The following is a 13,984-nucleotide window of genomic DNA, read 5'->3' as shown; positions in this document are numbered from 1 at the left end:
GATACATGCACCCCTATGTTCATAGCAGCACTATTCACAATAGCCAAGACATAGAAACAACCTGAATGTCCATTGACAGATGAATGGATAAAGAAGATGTGGTGTGTGTTTGTGTGTGTGTGTGTGTACACACACACACACAATGGAATATTACTCAGACATAAAAAAGAATGAAATAATACCATTTGCGGCAACAAGGATGGACCTAGAGATTATCATATTAAGAAAGAAAAAGACAAATACCATATAATATCACTTATATGTGGAATCTAAAATATAACACAAGTGGACATATTTATGAAATGGAAACAGATTCATAGGTACAGAGAACAGACTTGTGGTTGCCAAGGAGGAGGGGGGTGAGGAAGAGAAGGATTGGGATAAGTTTTTCTGTACCTTCTTGAAAAACATAAAAATTTAATTTTTTATTCCAAAATAAATATTTTGACAAAAATTACAGCTGTGGAAATGTTTTATTTCCATTATGCAGTGTGTTAGGTTGGATCATTTAGTCTACTTGATTGCTGCAAGCTGTTCTCTCCTAGGGATTGTAAAGTTCAGTATAGGTCACTTTTGGCATAACGTCTGTTGCATTGCTTTGTTTTCATAACCGGAAATACAGAAAAATCACAATCATAAATAGCATGCTTTACTTATATTGCAAAAACAATGGGTATTAAAATATTTAATATGACTTTTTCAAATTACACTTGCTCTCCCACTCCAAACTGAAAAACACTGCTATAGCTTGTTTTGATAATCACATAGCTATAAAACTATTCCTATCGTTTCATAAGGTAGTTCCAGTTTGGAAAATACATCCCATGGATATAATTCTAAAGAGAAAGAAAGGTATCTGCTCAAAGATGCTCATATTAGTGTCCCTTATGAAGAACTAAAATAGGAAGCAACCCCAAATATCTCCCAGTAAGATAATAACAAAATCAATTTTACTAAAAATTTCAAGTTGGTTTTTACATGGAAATCTATGTAGGAGATAATGTTAAGTGGAAAAAAAACAAGATAAAATAAGACCTACTACTCTGTGGAAATATGTATAGTGTGTTACTTCTGATTAGATGATTTGAAGTGGTGTCAGATTTATTAGTTTTTTATATTTTTGGAGAAAAATCATAAATTTGATTTTAAAAATTCATAACTTGATTTAAAAGAAAACAGAAAAGTATAGTATGGAATCACAGATCCTTGCATTTTCCCTCACTGATTTTCCATTTACCTTCTTTCATTGGGCTTTACTTTTCTTTATCAGTGCAATTTACTTTCTAGTTATCTGACTTATAACCATTTGCTAATAAAGAGTACCCTTTTAATGTTTAAATTGTAAAATCACAGCTCACATGGAGAAGCTCTACATGAATATATAGTAGGAAAATAATTTTGGCATTGGGTGAAATTAACATATTGCTTTTAAAATACTTTGGAATTTAAGGAAAAAAACCCCAATACATGCCTATTGTGAAAAACAAAACATCTTTTTCTTTGTTTGCACAATATATTCATGTAAGATATTTATACATACTCAAATTCTTAGCGTATTTTGAATGGATGCTTTTGTTATACAGAAATGTGGTTATACTCTATATTCCTCTCTTTTTTTCATATGTTATGGGTATCTTTCCATGTCATTCAGATCTACCTTATTTTTTTAAAGAAAGACTGCTTAGTAATTCATAGTGTGACTATTCTATAATTGATTAACCACGTCATATTGGTTGTTTCTGATCTCTCGCTGTTGCAAACAGTTCTTCCCTGAATATCTTTGTATCATCTAATGTATATATGCAAGTATTTCTGTGGTTGATTCCCAGAACATATCAATAATACTTTTTAGAGACAGCTGAAACAGCAGTTAATTTTTTGAATTATTTAACATGTATTTTTATGTAAATTAGTTAATTTTTTAAGCCAGCAATACTTGAAATTAAGTATTTTGTCCTCAAATCCCCTCTTTCATGTGAAAAAAATACAGTTTTTTGTTATCAACATAAATTGTCAGAAATTTCTAATAATGGCTAAGTATACCTAAGTTTTTATGTTTTAGCCATGCTCTCTGGCTTTTGGCTCTGGTGAAATTCAGTATTATGGATATTTAATTATTTTTAAAGGCATTCCCTGTTGTTATAGTTTTAAATAATTTCCTCCCTTTATTCAAGGTTCTGTTGGTGCAACTAATATGAATGAACATAGTTCCCGTTCCCATGCCATCTTTACAATTACTATAGAATGCAGTGAAAAAGGCGTTGATGGTAACATGCATGTCAGGATGGGGAAGCTCCATCTTGTAGATCTTGCTGTAAGTAACAGGATGCTACTTAAGAATAACTCTTGTGATTTCTTTTTATTTTATAAATAAATAATAATTCAAGTGAAAGGGAGTGATTATATAATTTTTAAGTTTTACTTGTGTATGTGTTTAACTTATTATTCTTTTTTTAATATTTATTTATTTGGCTGCGCCAGGTCTTAATTGCGGCATGTGGGATCTTCGATCTTTGTTGTGGCATGCGGATCTTTAGTTGCGGCACACGAACTCTTAGTTGCGGCACGCGAACTCTTAGTTGCGGCATGTGGGATCTAGTTCCCTGACCAGGGATTGAACCCGGGCTCCCTGCATTGGGAGTGCGGAGTCTTAGCCACTGGGCCACTAGGGAAGTCCCCTTAACTTACTATTAATTATGGACTATTTCAAACCTGTACAACGTAGATAGAATAGTATAATGATTTCCCATGTACCCATCACCCAACTTCAGCAATTATCAGTTCATGGCCAGTCCTATTTCATCTCTACCCTCAGCCACTTCTTCCCTTCCAGTATTATTTTGAAGTGAATTCCAGATATCATATCAGATTTTTTACTTTTAAAATACTTTTTGGGGCTTCCCTGGTGGCGCAGTGGTTGAGAATCTGCCTGCCAATGCAGGGGACACGGGTTCGAGCCCTGGTCTGGGAAGATCCCACATGCCGCGGAGCAACGAGGCCCGTGAGCCACAATTACTGAGCCTGCGTGTCTGGAGCCTGTGCTCCGCAACAAGAGAGGCCGCGATAGTGAGAGGCCCGCGCACCGCGATGAAGAGTGGCCCCCACTTGCCACAACTAGAGAAAGCCCTCGCACAGAAACGAAGACCCAACACAGCCATAAATAAATAAATAAAATAAAATGTGCAAGTCAAAAAAAAAAAATACTTTTTTTAACTTTGGGAAGAATATTCTGTATTTTTAATTTTAGCTTTACTTCTGTCTCTGTTTATTGTAAGGGTTCAGAAAGACAAGGAAAAACTGGAGCTACTGGGCAGCGCCTGAGAGAAGCTACAAAAATCAATCTTTCACTTTCTACCCTTGGTAATGTTATTTCTGCCTTGGTTGATGGAAAAAGCACTCATGTGCCTTATCGTAACTCTAAATTGACTCGTCTTCTTCAGGATTCCTTAGGAGGAAATTCAAAAACCATGATGGTAAGACTTAATTGATGGTATAGTTATCATCAGGAAAATTTAAGATTCCTGTTTATGCCAGTAGTTAATATTCATAACATTTTTAAAACTATTGATTATTTTACTTCTTAAAATTTTTGGTTATTTTTTCTAGCACACCATGTGTACGAGTCTATAATTGTATTGTTTGGAAACCTATGTGGTGGTGCCCTCTTTTTCAGGAAGACTGGAATGGAAATATGTTCCAAAATTCTTTTTGATATGTTCATAATGGTAGTATTAATTTTAACTGTGTCAAGTGTAAAACGTTTTGTATTCCTAATTCAACAGTGTGCAAATATTGGACCAGCAGATTACAATTACGATGAAACCATCAGTACATTGCGGTATGCTAATCGTGCTAAGAATATTAAAAATAAAGCTAGAATTAATGAAGATCCAAAGGATGCTTTGCTTCGTCAGTTTCAGAAAGAAATAGAAGAACTGAAAAAAAAGCTTGAAGAAGGTAACATTTTGTCAAAATATTAATCTTAATGTTGGCTAAAAACGTGTTGTTTAACCAGTAAGTGTTCTAATAAAAAGCCACCTATTAAAAATTCTCTGAACCTCTAACATTGATATTTAAGGGGATATTTCTGCAAGGTAAATTGATACTTATATACTTTAACATTTCCATATTAAGCTCAAGTAAAATTATATAATATTTGTGTATTGATTTTTTTAAAAAATTCATTTAATTTAAACCTCCATCTCAGTCCCCATGATCTTTTGTAAAGATTTCATATGTCCACTTATTAAATAATGAATTTTCATTTGTCTCTATATAAGAGCAAGTTCTACCATACATGTATTTAGCGAAAATGACCACAGAGTTCTTTGTGATAGGTATCAGTCACTATTCTTTGAAGTAAACAAAGCAATCAGAGAGTCATGGGTAAACCTAGTTTACTGTAAGTAAAAATTCATTGCATGGCCTTGAAAATATGCTTTCATGTTTAAATTTGAACATGAGATTCTATTTTGGAAATTCTTTTCTAACAAGATATAATGTCAGAAGGTTAGAAAATTTGAAGACCTTATTCATTAGGGCGAGAAATTTACCAACCATCATTAGGCAGTCAGTGACTCCCTGAATCTTCGTGCTAAGAACTAACTGGCATAGGGCTCCTTTGCATACCAGGTGAATAAAGGGGTTTGAAATTGCCTCTTTTCAGTCTGTGGGGAAACTGGTTAGATCAGATATGAAATCCAGAGATGCCAACATCACAAACATTTGGAGAAGGTGCTGATTCAATAAATTTGAGTAAGATTATTGAGGAAAAGCAGTAATTGAGCTGCCTCTTAGATAATGGAATTTGGTATTTTAAATGTGACCACTAGGTGGTATTTATAGTCAGTATGTTTTAAAGATGTAAAATTTCTTAGATTTCTTAATATTGAGTTCATATCTTTATTTTGCTGACCCTTTTTTTTACATTTTTTTTATTGTGGTAAAATATACATAACATAAAAATTACCGTTTTAACTATTTTTGTGTACAGTTCTGTGGCATTAAGTACATTCACGTTATTCTGCAACCATCACCACCATCCATCTCCAGGACTTTTTAGTCATCCCACAATGAACCTCTGTACCCATTAAACACTAGCTCCCCATCCCTCTCTCCCTGGTAACCCACTGTTCTACTTTCTATTTCTATGAATTTGACTATTCTAGGTACCCCATGTAAGTAGAATCATATAATATGTCTCCTTTTGTGTCTGGCTTATTTTACTTAACATAATGTCCTCAGTGTTCATCCATATTGTTGCATGTGTCAGAATTTCCTTCCTTTTTAAGACTGAATAATATTCCATTGTGTGTATATACCATGTTTTGCTTATACCTTCATCTGTTAATGGACACTTGGGTTGCTTCTACCTTTTGACTATTGTGAATAATGCTACTATGAATGTGGGTGTACAAATTCCTGTTTGAGTCCTCACTTTCAATTCTTTTGTTCTTTTGGGTATATACCCAGAGGTAGAATTGCTGGATAATATGGTAATGCTGACTTTATTTTTAATAAATTTCATTTTATTTATGCTCTTAGGACATATTGTTTTTATAATCCAGTTAATAGAGTTAATCATAAAAACAATTAAAAAATAGGCAGAAACATTAAAAGAATAATTTTTTAACTTTTTATTTTGAAATAGTTTTAGGCTTATAGAAAACTCACAAGTATAGCAAGGAGAGTTCTTATATACCTATTAGCCAGCTTCCCCTAATTTTAGCATCTTACATAACCATGGTACAATTATTGACACCAGGAAATTCACAGTGATACAAACTTATTAACTAATCCACAGACCTTACTAGACTTTTGACAGTTTTCTCTCTAATGCCCTTTTCCTCTAGTCCAAGATCCAGTTGTGGATCACATATTGCATTTAGTTGTCATGTCTGTTTAGTTTCCACCAGTCTCCAATTCCTCAGTCTTTATTTGTTGTTCATGATCTTGATGCTTTTGAAGAGTACTGGTCATGTATTTGTAGAATGTTCCTCAATTTGTATTTATTTATAGTTTTCTCATAATTATTCTGCAAATTTTCTCCACTATAAATCTACTATTTTATTATTTCCCTTGTAATTAATGTGTGTCTTGTGGAGAGATATTGGGTTGGCCAAAAAGTGCCTTCGGTTTTTAAGTAAATATAAAAGACAGATTTTTCGTCTTCACCAAGAACTTTATTGAACAACGTATTCATCCTTTTGTTCCACTACCTTCTGCCGTTGTTCAGGCAACTTCATAATTCCATCTTACCAAAACTTTTTATCTTTTTGAGCAAAGAACTGTTCCAGGTGCCTTTTATAGTCTTCCAGGGAATTGAAATTTTTTCCATTAAGAGAATTTTGTAAAGACCGAAATAAATGGAAATCGAAAGGTACAATGTTAGGTGAATATGGCAGATGAATCAGAACTTCCCAGACAAGATGTAACAGTTTTTGCCTGGTCATCAAAGAAACACGCGGTCTTGCGTTATCCTGATGGAAGATTATGAATTTTCTGTTGACTAATTCTGGATGCTTTTCATCAAGTGCTGCTTTCAGTTGGTCTAACTGGGAGCAGTACATGTTGGAATTAATCGTTTGGTTTTCCAGAAGGAGCTCATAATAGAGGACTCCCTTCCAGTCCCACCATATACACAACATCACCTTCTTTGGATGAAGACAGGCCTTTGGTGTGGTTGGTGGTGGTTCATTTAGCTTGCCCCACGATCTCTTCCATTCCACATTATTGTACAGTATCTGCTTTTCATCGCCCATCACGATTTGTTTTAAAAATGGAATGTTTTCATTACGTTTATGTAGAGAATCGCATTAGGATATACTGTCAAGAAGTTGTTTTTTTTCCGCTTAACTTATGTGGAACCCAAACATCAAAGCAATTAACATAACCAAGCTGAGGCAAATGATTTTCAACGCTTGATTTGCATATTTTGAGTATGTCGGCTATCTCCTGCGTGGTATAACGTTGATCGTTCTCAGTTACTGTCTCGATTTGATTGCTGTCAACTTCAACTGGTCTACCAGACTGTGGAGCATCATCCAGTTAGAAATCTCCAGCACGACCCTTCGCAAACCACTTTTGACACATTTGATCAGTCACAGCACCTTCTCCATACACTGCACAAATCTTTTTTTGCATTTCGATTGTGTTTTTACCTTTCTTGAAATGATAAAGCATAATATGCCAAAAATGTTCCTTTTTTCTTCCATCTTCCATATTAAAATGGGTACACAAAAATTCACCAGCTTTGATAAGTCTTTTTTTAAATACACATTGATGTGACAGCTGTCACATACAATCTAACAAAATTGTTTAGAATGAAGTTAAATACAGCTAAGTGCTACTAGAGCCATCTTATGGAAAAAAACGGAATGAACCTTTTTTAAAATTTTTTTTTTTTTTTTTACTTTTTACATTTTATTTTTTTATACAGAAGTTTCTTATTAGTTATCTATTTTATACATATTAGTGTATATATGTCTATTCCAGTCTCCCAGTTCATCCCACCACCACCCCACCCCCCGCTTGGTGTCCATACGTTTGTTCTCTACATCTGTGTCTATTTCTGCCTTGCAAACCTGCCGAACGAACCTTTTTTCCAACCCAATACTTTGAGACTATACAAAGGTCCTGTTTCTCATCATACTTTCTTCCACCAATGTTAGCATCCAGCAGTAGTTTGTGCATTTGCTCAATGGTGGCATTCTCTTCCCATTGTTCCTTCTAATGTTTAGTGTTTAGAGTGTTTGGAATTCTACTGTAAGGAAAAGCAGTCTCTTCTCCCCCACTTGTTTATTTATTTGAGTATTTTTTATGTCAGTATGGACTCATGGATAATTATTTTAGTCTGTGGGTTTATAATACAATAATATTATTTATTTTATTGTTCAGATTGTTCCAGCTTTGGCCATTAAGAGTTCCTTCAGAGTAGTTCATATATCCTGTCAGCATGCTCCCACCAGTTTGTTTGTTTACTTGTTTTTTGAGCACTTCCTCACTTTCTGGCACCACAGATGCTTAGAGCTCATTTTTTTTTAGAGCTCATTTTTAAATTTTCCCTACCCTGGCCTTAAAATCATCTATTTCTCCCTGGCTCCTTTCATTGGAGAATGGTATTTAGAAACGAAGATTTAGGCATTAGGTGTGCTCATTGCTACCAGGTTGTCATTGTTTCTAGGCCTAAAGAACAAAATATGTTTAATGAATTTCTTCTCCCAAGACTCTGTGATTTCTTTCCATCTTTTATTTGCAGGTTCAAATATTATATTATGATTAGTGTATATTTTACTCCTCCCCCAGTTACCTTTATTTTCTTAGACATTTCATATATGGACAGTAGTAATTTTAAATAACTACTTTGAAGGTATTATAGCACTGATTTGCATTAATATTAGCTTAATCCCTTTTTTTGATTTTTTAAGTTAACATATTTGTGTACAAATAAGCCCTTTTTCTTTTGAATTACTTCATGTGATATAGTCCTAAAAGTGGGATCATTGTGTTCGATAACAGTTTTATGGCCCTTAAAAAAATAAACAGGTTGAATGAATTTAAAATCTTAAACAGAAAACTAAGAAAATGCTCCCCAAAAGTGATCATATTTTTTAAAGACTGAAATAATAACTCTAACATGTAACATTTAGAACTGTACTTAAACTAATCATTTGAAATTTTAAATGGATCAGAATCTAACTTCTCTTTAGGAACTTTAAAAATAAAGCCTCTGTGTACATCGTATCTGTTTCTGAGGTTAGCATATCTGATATACTGTCTAGAAATATTAAAATAAGGTTTGTTTAGGGCACAAAAACTTAATGAAGAAAGTCATTTCCTAAATAACCAGTGACCTGGCACAGAATAAACATCATTGTATTAAATTTCTGTTTAAGGGGAAGAAATATCAGGCTCTGATATCAGTGGGTCAGAGGAGGATGATGATGAAGAGGGTGAGGTTGGAGAAGATGGAGAGAAAAGGAAAAGAAGAAGGGGTAAGTTCATCTTAATGTTGTGGAAATTAAATGAGATTGCTGCCTAATGATGGTTTAACATTCCTAAGGCTGTCGAGTGCATGCCTTTTATTTTGCCATTTTTAATTGTGGTAGCAATTAGAACAGAGGAAGTATGCCATATACCTGGTTAACTTTGCATTATTTTTTCGTCCTATACTGATCTCCTATTTCTAGATGAATCAACATGTAATATGTTCTGGTTTTGTTTTTTTTACAATTTAGAATTATAAAAATCTGTGATAGTGGATATACCATTTTAAAATTTCACATGGGGTTTTAATTTAATGTGAGGACTTTTATCTATGTTAGGAATCTAAATTTTTAGGAAATTAGGATAACGTGGAATTTTTTTTTCAAACATGATTACGCTTTAATCATTGAATTTTTAAGTAATAAATTTGTAGAAGGATTGTATTTTTAATAGAATGTAAAATGTATTCTCTTTATAAAATGTACCCTCATTCTCACCTGTTACACTGGGCACTTGTTGCCAAGTATGAATTAAGACTGTGTTCATTGTGATAAAGATATAGATGACATGCAAAAGAGAGAGACATATTATAATGGCCTACATTTCAGATCCTTTAACCCTGAATATTTATTTCAGAACTCTCTTCCATTAATGTGGATCATTGTTTTCAAGCTGGTGCATATTTTGCTTGTCTTATTAAAATGTTCTTGCTGAAAATAAACCCATCGCTGTTTGATCAGGAGTCCCAAATTTAAAAGCCATAAAGAGTCCTTCAAAAGACAGGAAAAATATAATTTAGAGCAAGAGTTGGCAAGTAGTGTGCTGGCCAAATTCAGCCCACCACCTGTTTTTGTAAATAAAAGTTTATGAAACAGCCATGCTCATTTGTTTACATATGGTCTACAGCTGCCTTCACATGCGTCAGTATGGCCTACAAAGCCTAAAGCACTTATCATCTGTCCCTTTACAGAAAATGTTTGCTGACCCCTGATTTAGAGAAGTGGTTTTGTGTTCACACCTATTTTTTCAGAGTAAAGTATTCAAAGCTAAAGCAGATGATAGATTTGTTAAAAATAAAGTTTTAAATAGAAAAAAATGCCACTGCTTAATATGTTAAAATATTTAAGAGTAACATATCTTCCTTCCAGGCTTAGAAATTTAAAAAATTTCAGTAAGCCTTTCAAAGTTTTGCTGTGAAACCTTAAACATATATAATCACATCTGATAGTTTGATGTTTTGGAGGTGAAAGAGTGAAATTGAAGACAAACCAAACTGTCTGTATTAAAGGGTAATTTATCATTCCTGTAATTTTAATTGTTCGTGACTTTAAAATTTAAAACTCAATTCCTTTAGCTTATCAACCTAAATGGTTTAAATAGACTTAAATGTCACCAAATGATTTGTTTATTTTTATTCTTTTCATTCCAACCCTCTGAATTACTATATTTTAAGTGAATAGTGGGGTTTACCCACTGTGGATACTTAAAGGAATAGAGTTTCTAATTCCCCTGTATGGCTTTGTAATTAGAGAATACTGCATAGACTACCAAGACTGGTTTTAAGGGAAAGTAAGTTTTGGTTCTTTATTACAAAGCTTGATTGTCCTTTAAAATTCTTTCTCTGGAATTGAATTTTTCTCTGTGTCTGTGTTCATTTTCTTGTTTCCTCTTTCTTTGGTTCCCGTTGGGCTCATTTCTTTGTCTTCCAGGCAGTAGCAGCAGCAGTAGTTCAGACTCCACATGTTCTGTCATAGAGAAACCTCTGGATAAGTTCTTGCCTAGTGAGTGGTAGCTCTTAAATTCTCTAACAGAGCTTTGGCTTTTCCATAACCCATGGGCTTCATTTGAGAAATGCTGCACCGCTCCCTGTCATTACTTAAAGAATACCTGTTGGACTTCTCAGTAAAATAAAGCATGTGATGACTTTAGCTCCCCTCTTCATTGCTTCCAGTTAACCATAATTGTTAAAACATACGCTTACGCTTATGTTTGAGACAATGGAAGAGAGAGTCATGCTTTTGCAGTTGAGATAATGTAAAGAGAGCTAGTAAGCTGTATAAGAGAATAACTCTTGGTTCCTTTTTATGTTTCATGATACATCCTAGTCAGTGTAAGGGACCTGTAATAACAAAATCCTGAATTTCTTAAGGTACACCTTATATTTGGAAGTACACCAGTGCCCTTTATAACATGTCTCATAGTTACAAAGATTTTACGCCTTGGTGTCCTGTTCTTAGGGGTAGCTTAAGATTGAAAACTCCCAAATAAAGAAAAATGTAAAGTTTGAAGCAAGTAAAGATAAATTGAATGGTATTTTATTTCAAATGGCCATTTATCCTTATTTCTGAATTACCTGATTGATTTTAGGAAACTTTCTAAGGTATGATTAGAGAATTCAGATCCACGCGAAATTGTTATGCAGGATCTATCTAGACTTATTTCAAACCTAAAGGCTTTTTCTTAAACTGTAATTTAATAAATTAAGTTGAAAAGTATTATTAATTTTATTTATATTTTAGTTTTCAGAAGAAAAGAGAATTGATGCTTTCTTGTACTAGTTTGCAGCTTACTGCTTTTTAAAGCATTATCTGTATACCTACCTTTCCAAAATTAATAACAAAAACATTTGGTTATTGTTCTTATGCTTTTAGCTTGCTAGAGGAAGACTTCCAAGAATATTAGGAATTATTTTCTCTATTGCAATTCTTACATTTTACCAAGACAAATAATTTCGTAGGCTAACCTATAAAATACATGAAATTGCTTTAGAAACCATGTAGAAGTCTCATTTTGTATTATAAACTGCAAAGTATAGAAAATATCTGAGTGGGAGGCATTATAATTTAATTTTCTGTTTTAAAATTTTACTTTAATCCTTAGAAAGTAGTTACATCAAAGTATATTTTGAAATGAGTTGTACCTTGTTCAGTTCAAGCAGTTTTAGTTACTCTTTATATACCTGGCATATAACATTGAATTCTTTTGTTGCGTTGTGGATGTGTTGGTGAAGTGGAGACATGGTTGTCCCAGCATGTGGTTGCTGTGCATACCTTTCCCTTTTAAAAATATGAATGGCCTTTTTTTTTAAGGTGTTCTTTGTTTGAATCATCAGTTGATCATTTACTTCTATAGAATCATTATTATAATTACCCTTAACAGTCTACTAATAGGTTGAATGCAAGTTTGTTATTATACAGGTGTACTTCACTTTATGCAATAAATGTTTTTTTCTGAAAAAATTGCTTATAAATCAAGTTGGGAAATCAATTGTATTGGGAGAACTTGCTATCTTTAAAAATTCTTTATTAAATGCTTTTGTTAATCACATAATCACTACAGATTACTCTAAACTCTGTTTAGTTGGTTGAAGTTTTTGTGTTGGATTTTCTTAAAGGGGGGCACACCTGTAATGTATCCTTCTATTAGAAGGTCATTGAATTGGGACATTTTGAAAATAAACAATGTGACTTTTGCTACTTTTAACTTATTAATATTTAAAATTCGCTTAATTTTCTGTTTGCCCTTTTAGATTACTTCCCAGGTCTTAGCAAGTTCCCAATTCCATGTCCACCATTTGTTGCTGAACTGCTGTATTTGCAGGAGTTTGGGAGTCAGTGTGAGCTCTTAAGATTGATTTGAATTGTAATCTTACACTAAATCTTATTATCTTGCTTAAATTATTATCTCTGATTATGTTGAATATACTTTTCTTTTTGCATACAACTGCTCTATTTCAGTTTTTATGATGATTTATTCCTATACTTATACTATAAATAAACGCTGTTATACATTTTTCTTTGTTTTACAAAAGAAATAATGTTTTTTCTTTTTTTCCTCCTCATCTCTGTGCATATGCTTCCTGTCTACGGTTTGCTTACTACTTCTTATTGAAAGATCAAGCAGGTTGGTGTGATTGATTTGCACTCCATGTGGTACAATTATTTAAACTATAAAGAACTTTGTTGTTTAACCACATTACATTTTTTTTTATTTAATGATTTTTTTCTTACAAGGTAAGTATCTGTCTTTGTATTTTAAAATATCTTTCAACTTTAGCTTTTAAAAAAAAAAAACTTCCTTTTTTACTAAATTCTTTTTTTAAAAATTTATTTCAGTTTTTATTGAGGAAGGTATTATGAACATTTTTTTTTTCAATTTTATTTTATTTATTTTTTTATACAGCAGGTTCTTATTAGTTATCCATTTTATACATATTAGTGTATACATGTCAATCCCAATCTCCCAATTCATCCCACCTCCCCGCCCCACCACCCCCCTGCCACTTTCCCCGCTTGGTGTCCATACGTTTGTTCTCTACATCTGTGTCTCAATTTCTGCCCTGCAAACCAGTTCATCTGTACCATTTTTCTAGGTTCCACATATATGCATTAATATACAATATTTGTTTTTCTCTTTCTGACTTACTTCACTCTGTATGACAGTCTCTAGATTCATCCACGTCTCAACAAATGACCCAATTTCGTTCCTTTTTATAGCTGAGTAATATTCCATTGTATATATGTACCACAACTTCTTTATCCATTCACCTGTGATGGGCATTTAGGTTGCTTCCATGACCTGGCTATTGTAAATAGTGCTGCAGTGAACATTGGGGTGCATGTGTCTTTTTGAATTATGGTTTTCTCTGGGTATATGCCCAGTAATGGGATTGCTGGGTCATATGGTAATTCTATTTTTAGTTTTTTAAGGAACCTCCATATTGTTCTCCATAGTGGCTGTATCAATTTACATTCCCACCAACAGTGCAAGAGGGTTCCCTTTTCTCCACACCCTCTCCAGCATTTGTTGTTTGTAGATTTTCTGATGATGCCCATTCTAACTGGTGTGAGGTGATACCTCATTGTAGTTTTGACTTGCATTTTTCTAATAATTAGTGATGTTGAGCAGCATTTCATGTGCTTCTTGCCCATCTGTATGTCTTCTTTGGAGAAATGTCTATTTAGGTCTTCTGCCCATTTTTAGATTGGGTGGTTTGTTT

The 13,984-nt window shown here is 33.4% G+C and overlaps 1 protein-coding gene across 4 annotated transcripts in view; it reads left to right on the top strand.

Annotated features, from left to right (window-relative positions):
• Positions 1-13,984, top strand: part of KIF3A (kinesin family member 3A) — a 72,811-nt gene that overhangs the window by 38,145 nt on the left and 20,682 nt on the right. For 2 of the 4 annotated variants that reach the window (XM_036847249.1, XM_036847248.1), the window contains exons 6-11: positions 2,175-2,314; positions 3,276-3,473; positions 3,783-3,957; positions 8,895-8,993; positions 10,695-10,766; positions 12,880-12,888. In XM_036847249.1, coding sequence (XP_036703144.1) covers positions 2,175-2,314; positions 3,276-3,473; positions 3,783-3,957; positions 8,895-8,993; positions 10,695-10,766; positions 12,880-12,888 — 693 coding nt within the window. The remainder of the gene's footprint in view (positions 1-2,174; positions 2,315-3,275; positions 3,474-3,782; positions 3,958-8,894; positions 8,994-10,694; positions 10,767-12,879; positions 12,889-13,984) is intronic. The other 2 variants (XM_036847250.1, XM_036847251.1) reach the window with 2 other exon arrangements.

This window comes from Balaenoptera musculus, chromosome 3 (genome assembly GCF_009873245.2).
Source record: "Balaenoptera musculus isolate JJ_BM4_2016_0621 chromosome 3, mBalMus1.pri.v3, whole genome shotgun sequence".
Lineage (NCBI taxonomy): Eukaryota > Metazoa > Chordata > Mammalia > Artiodactyla > Balaenopteridae > Balaenoptera > Balaenoptera musculus.
Note: the sequence above shows the minus strand (reverse complement) of the source record. Positions and strands in the feature narration are given on the sequence as shown.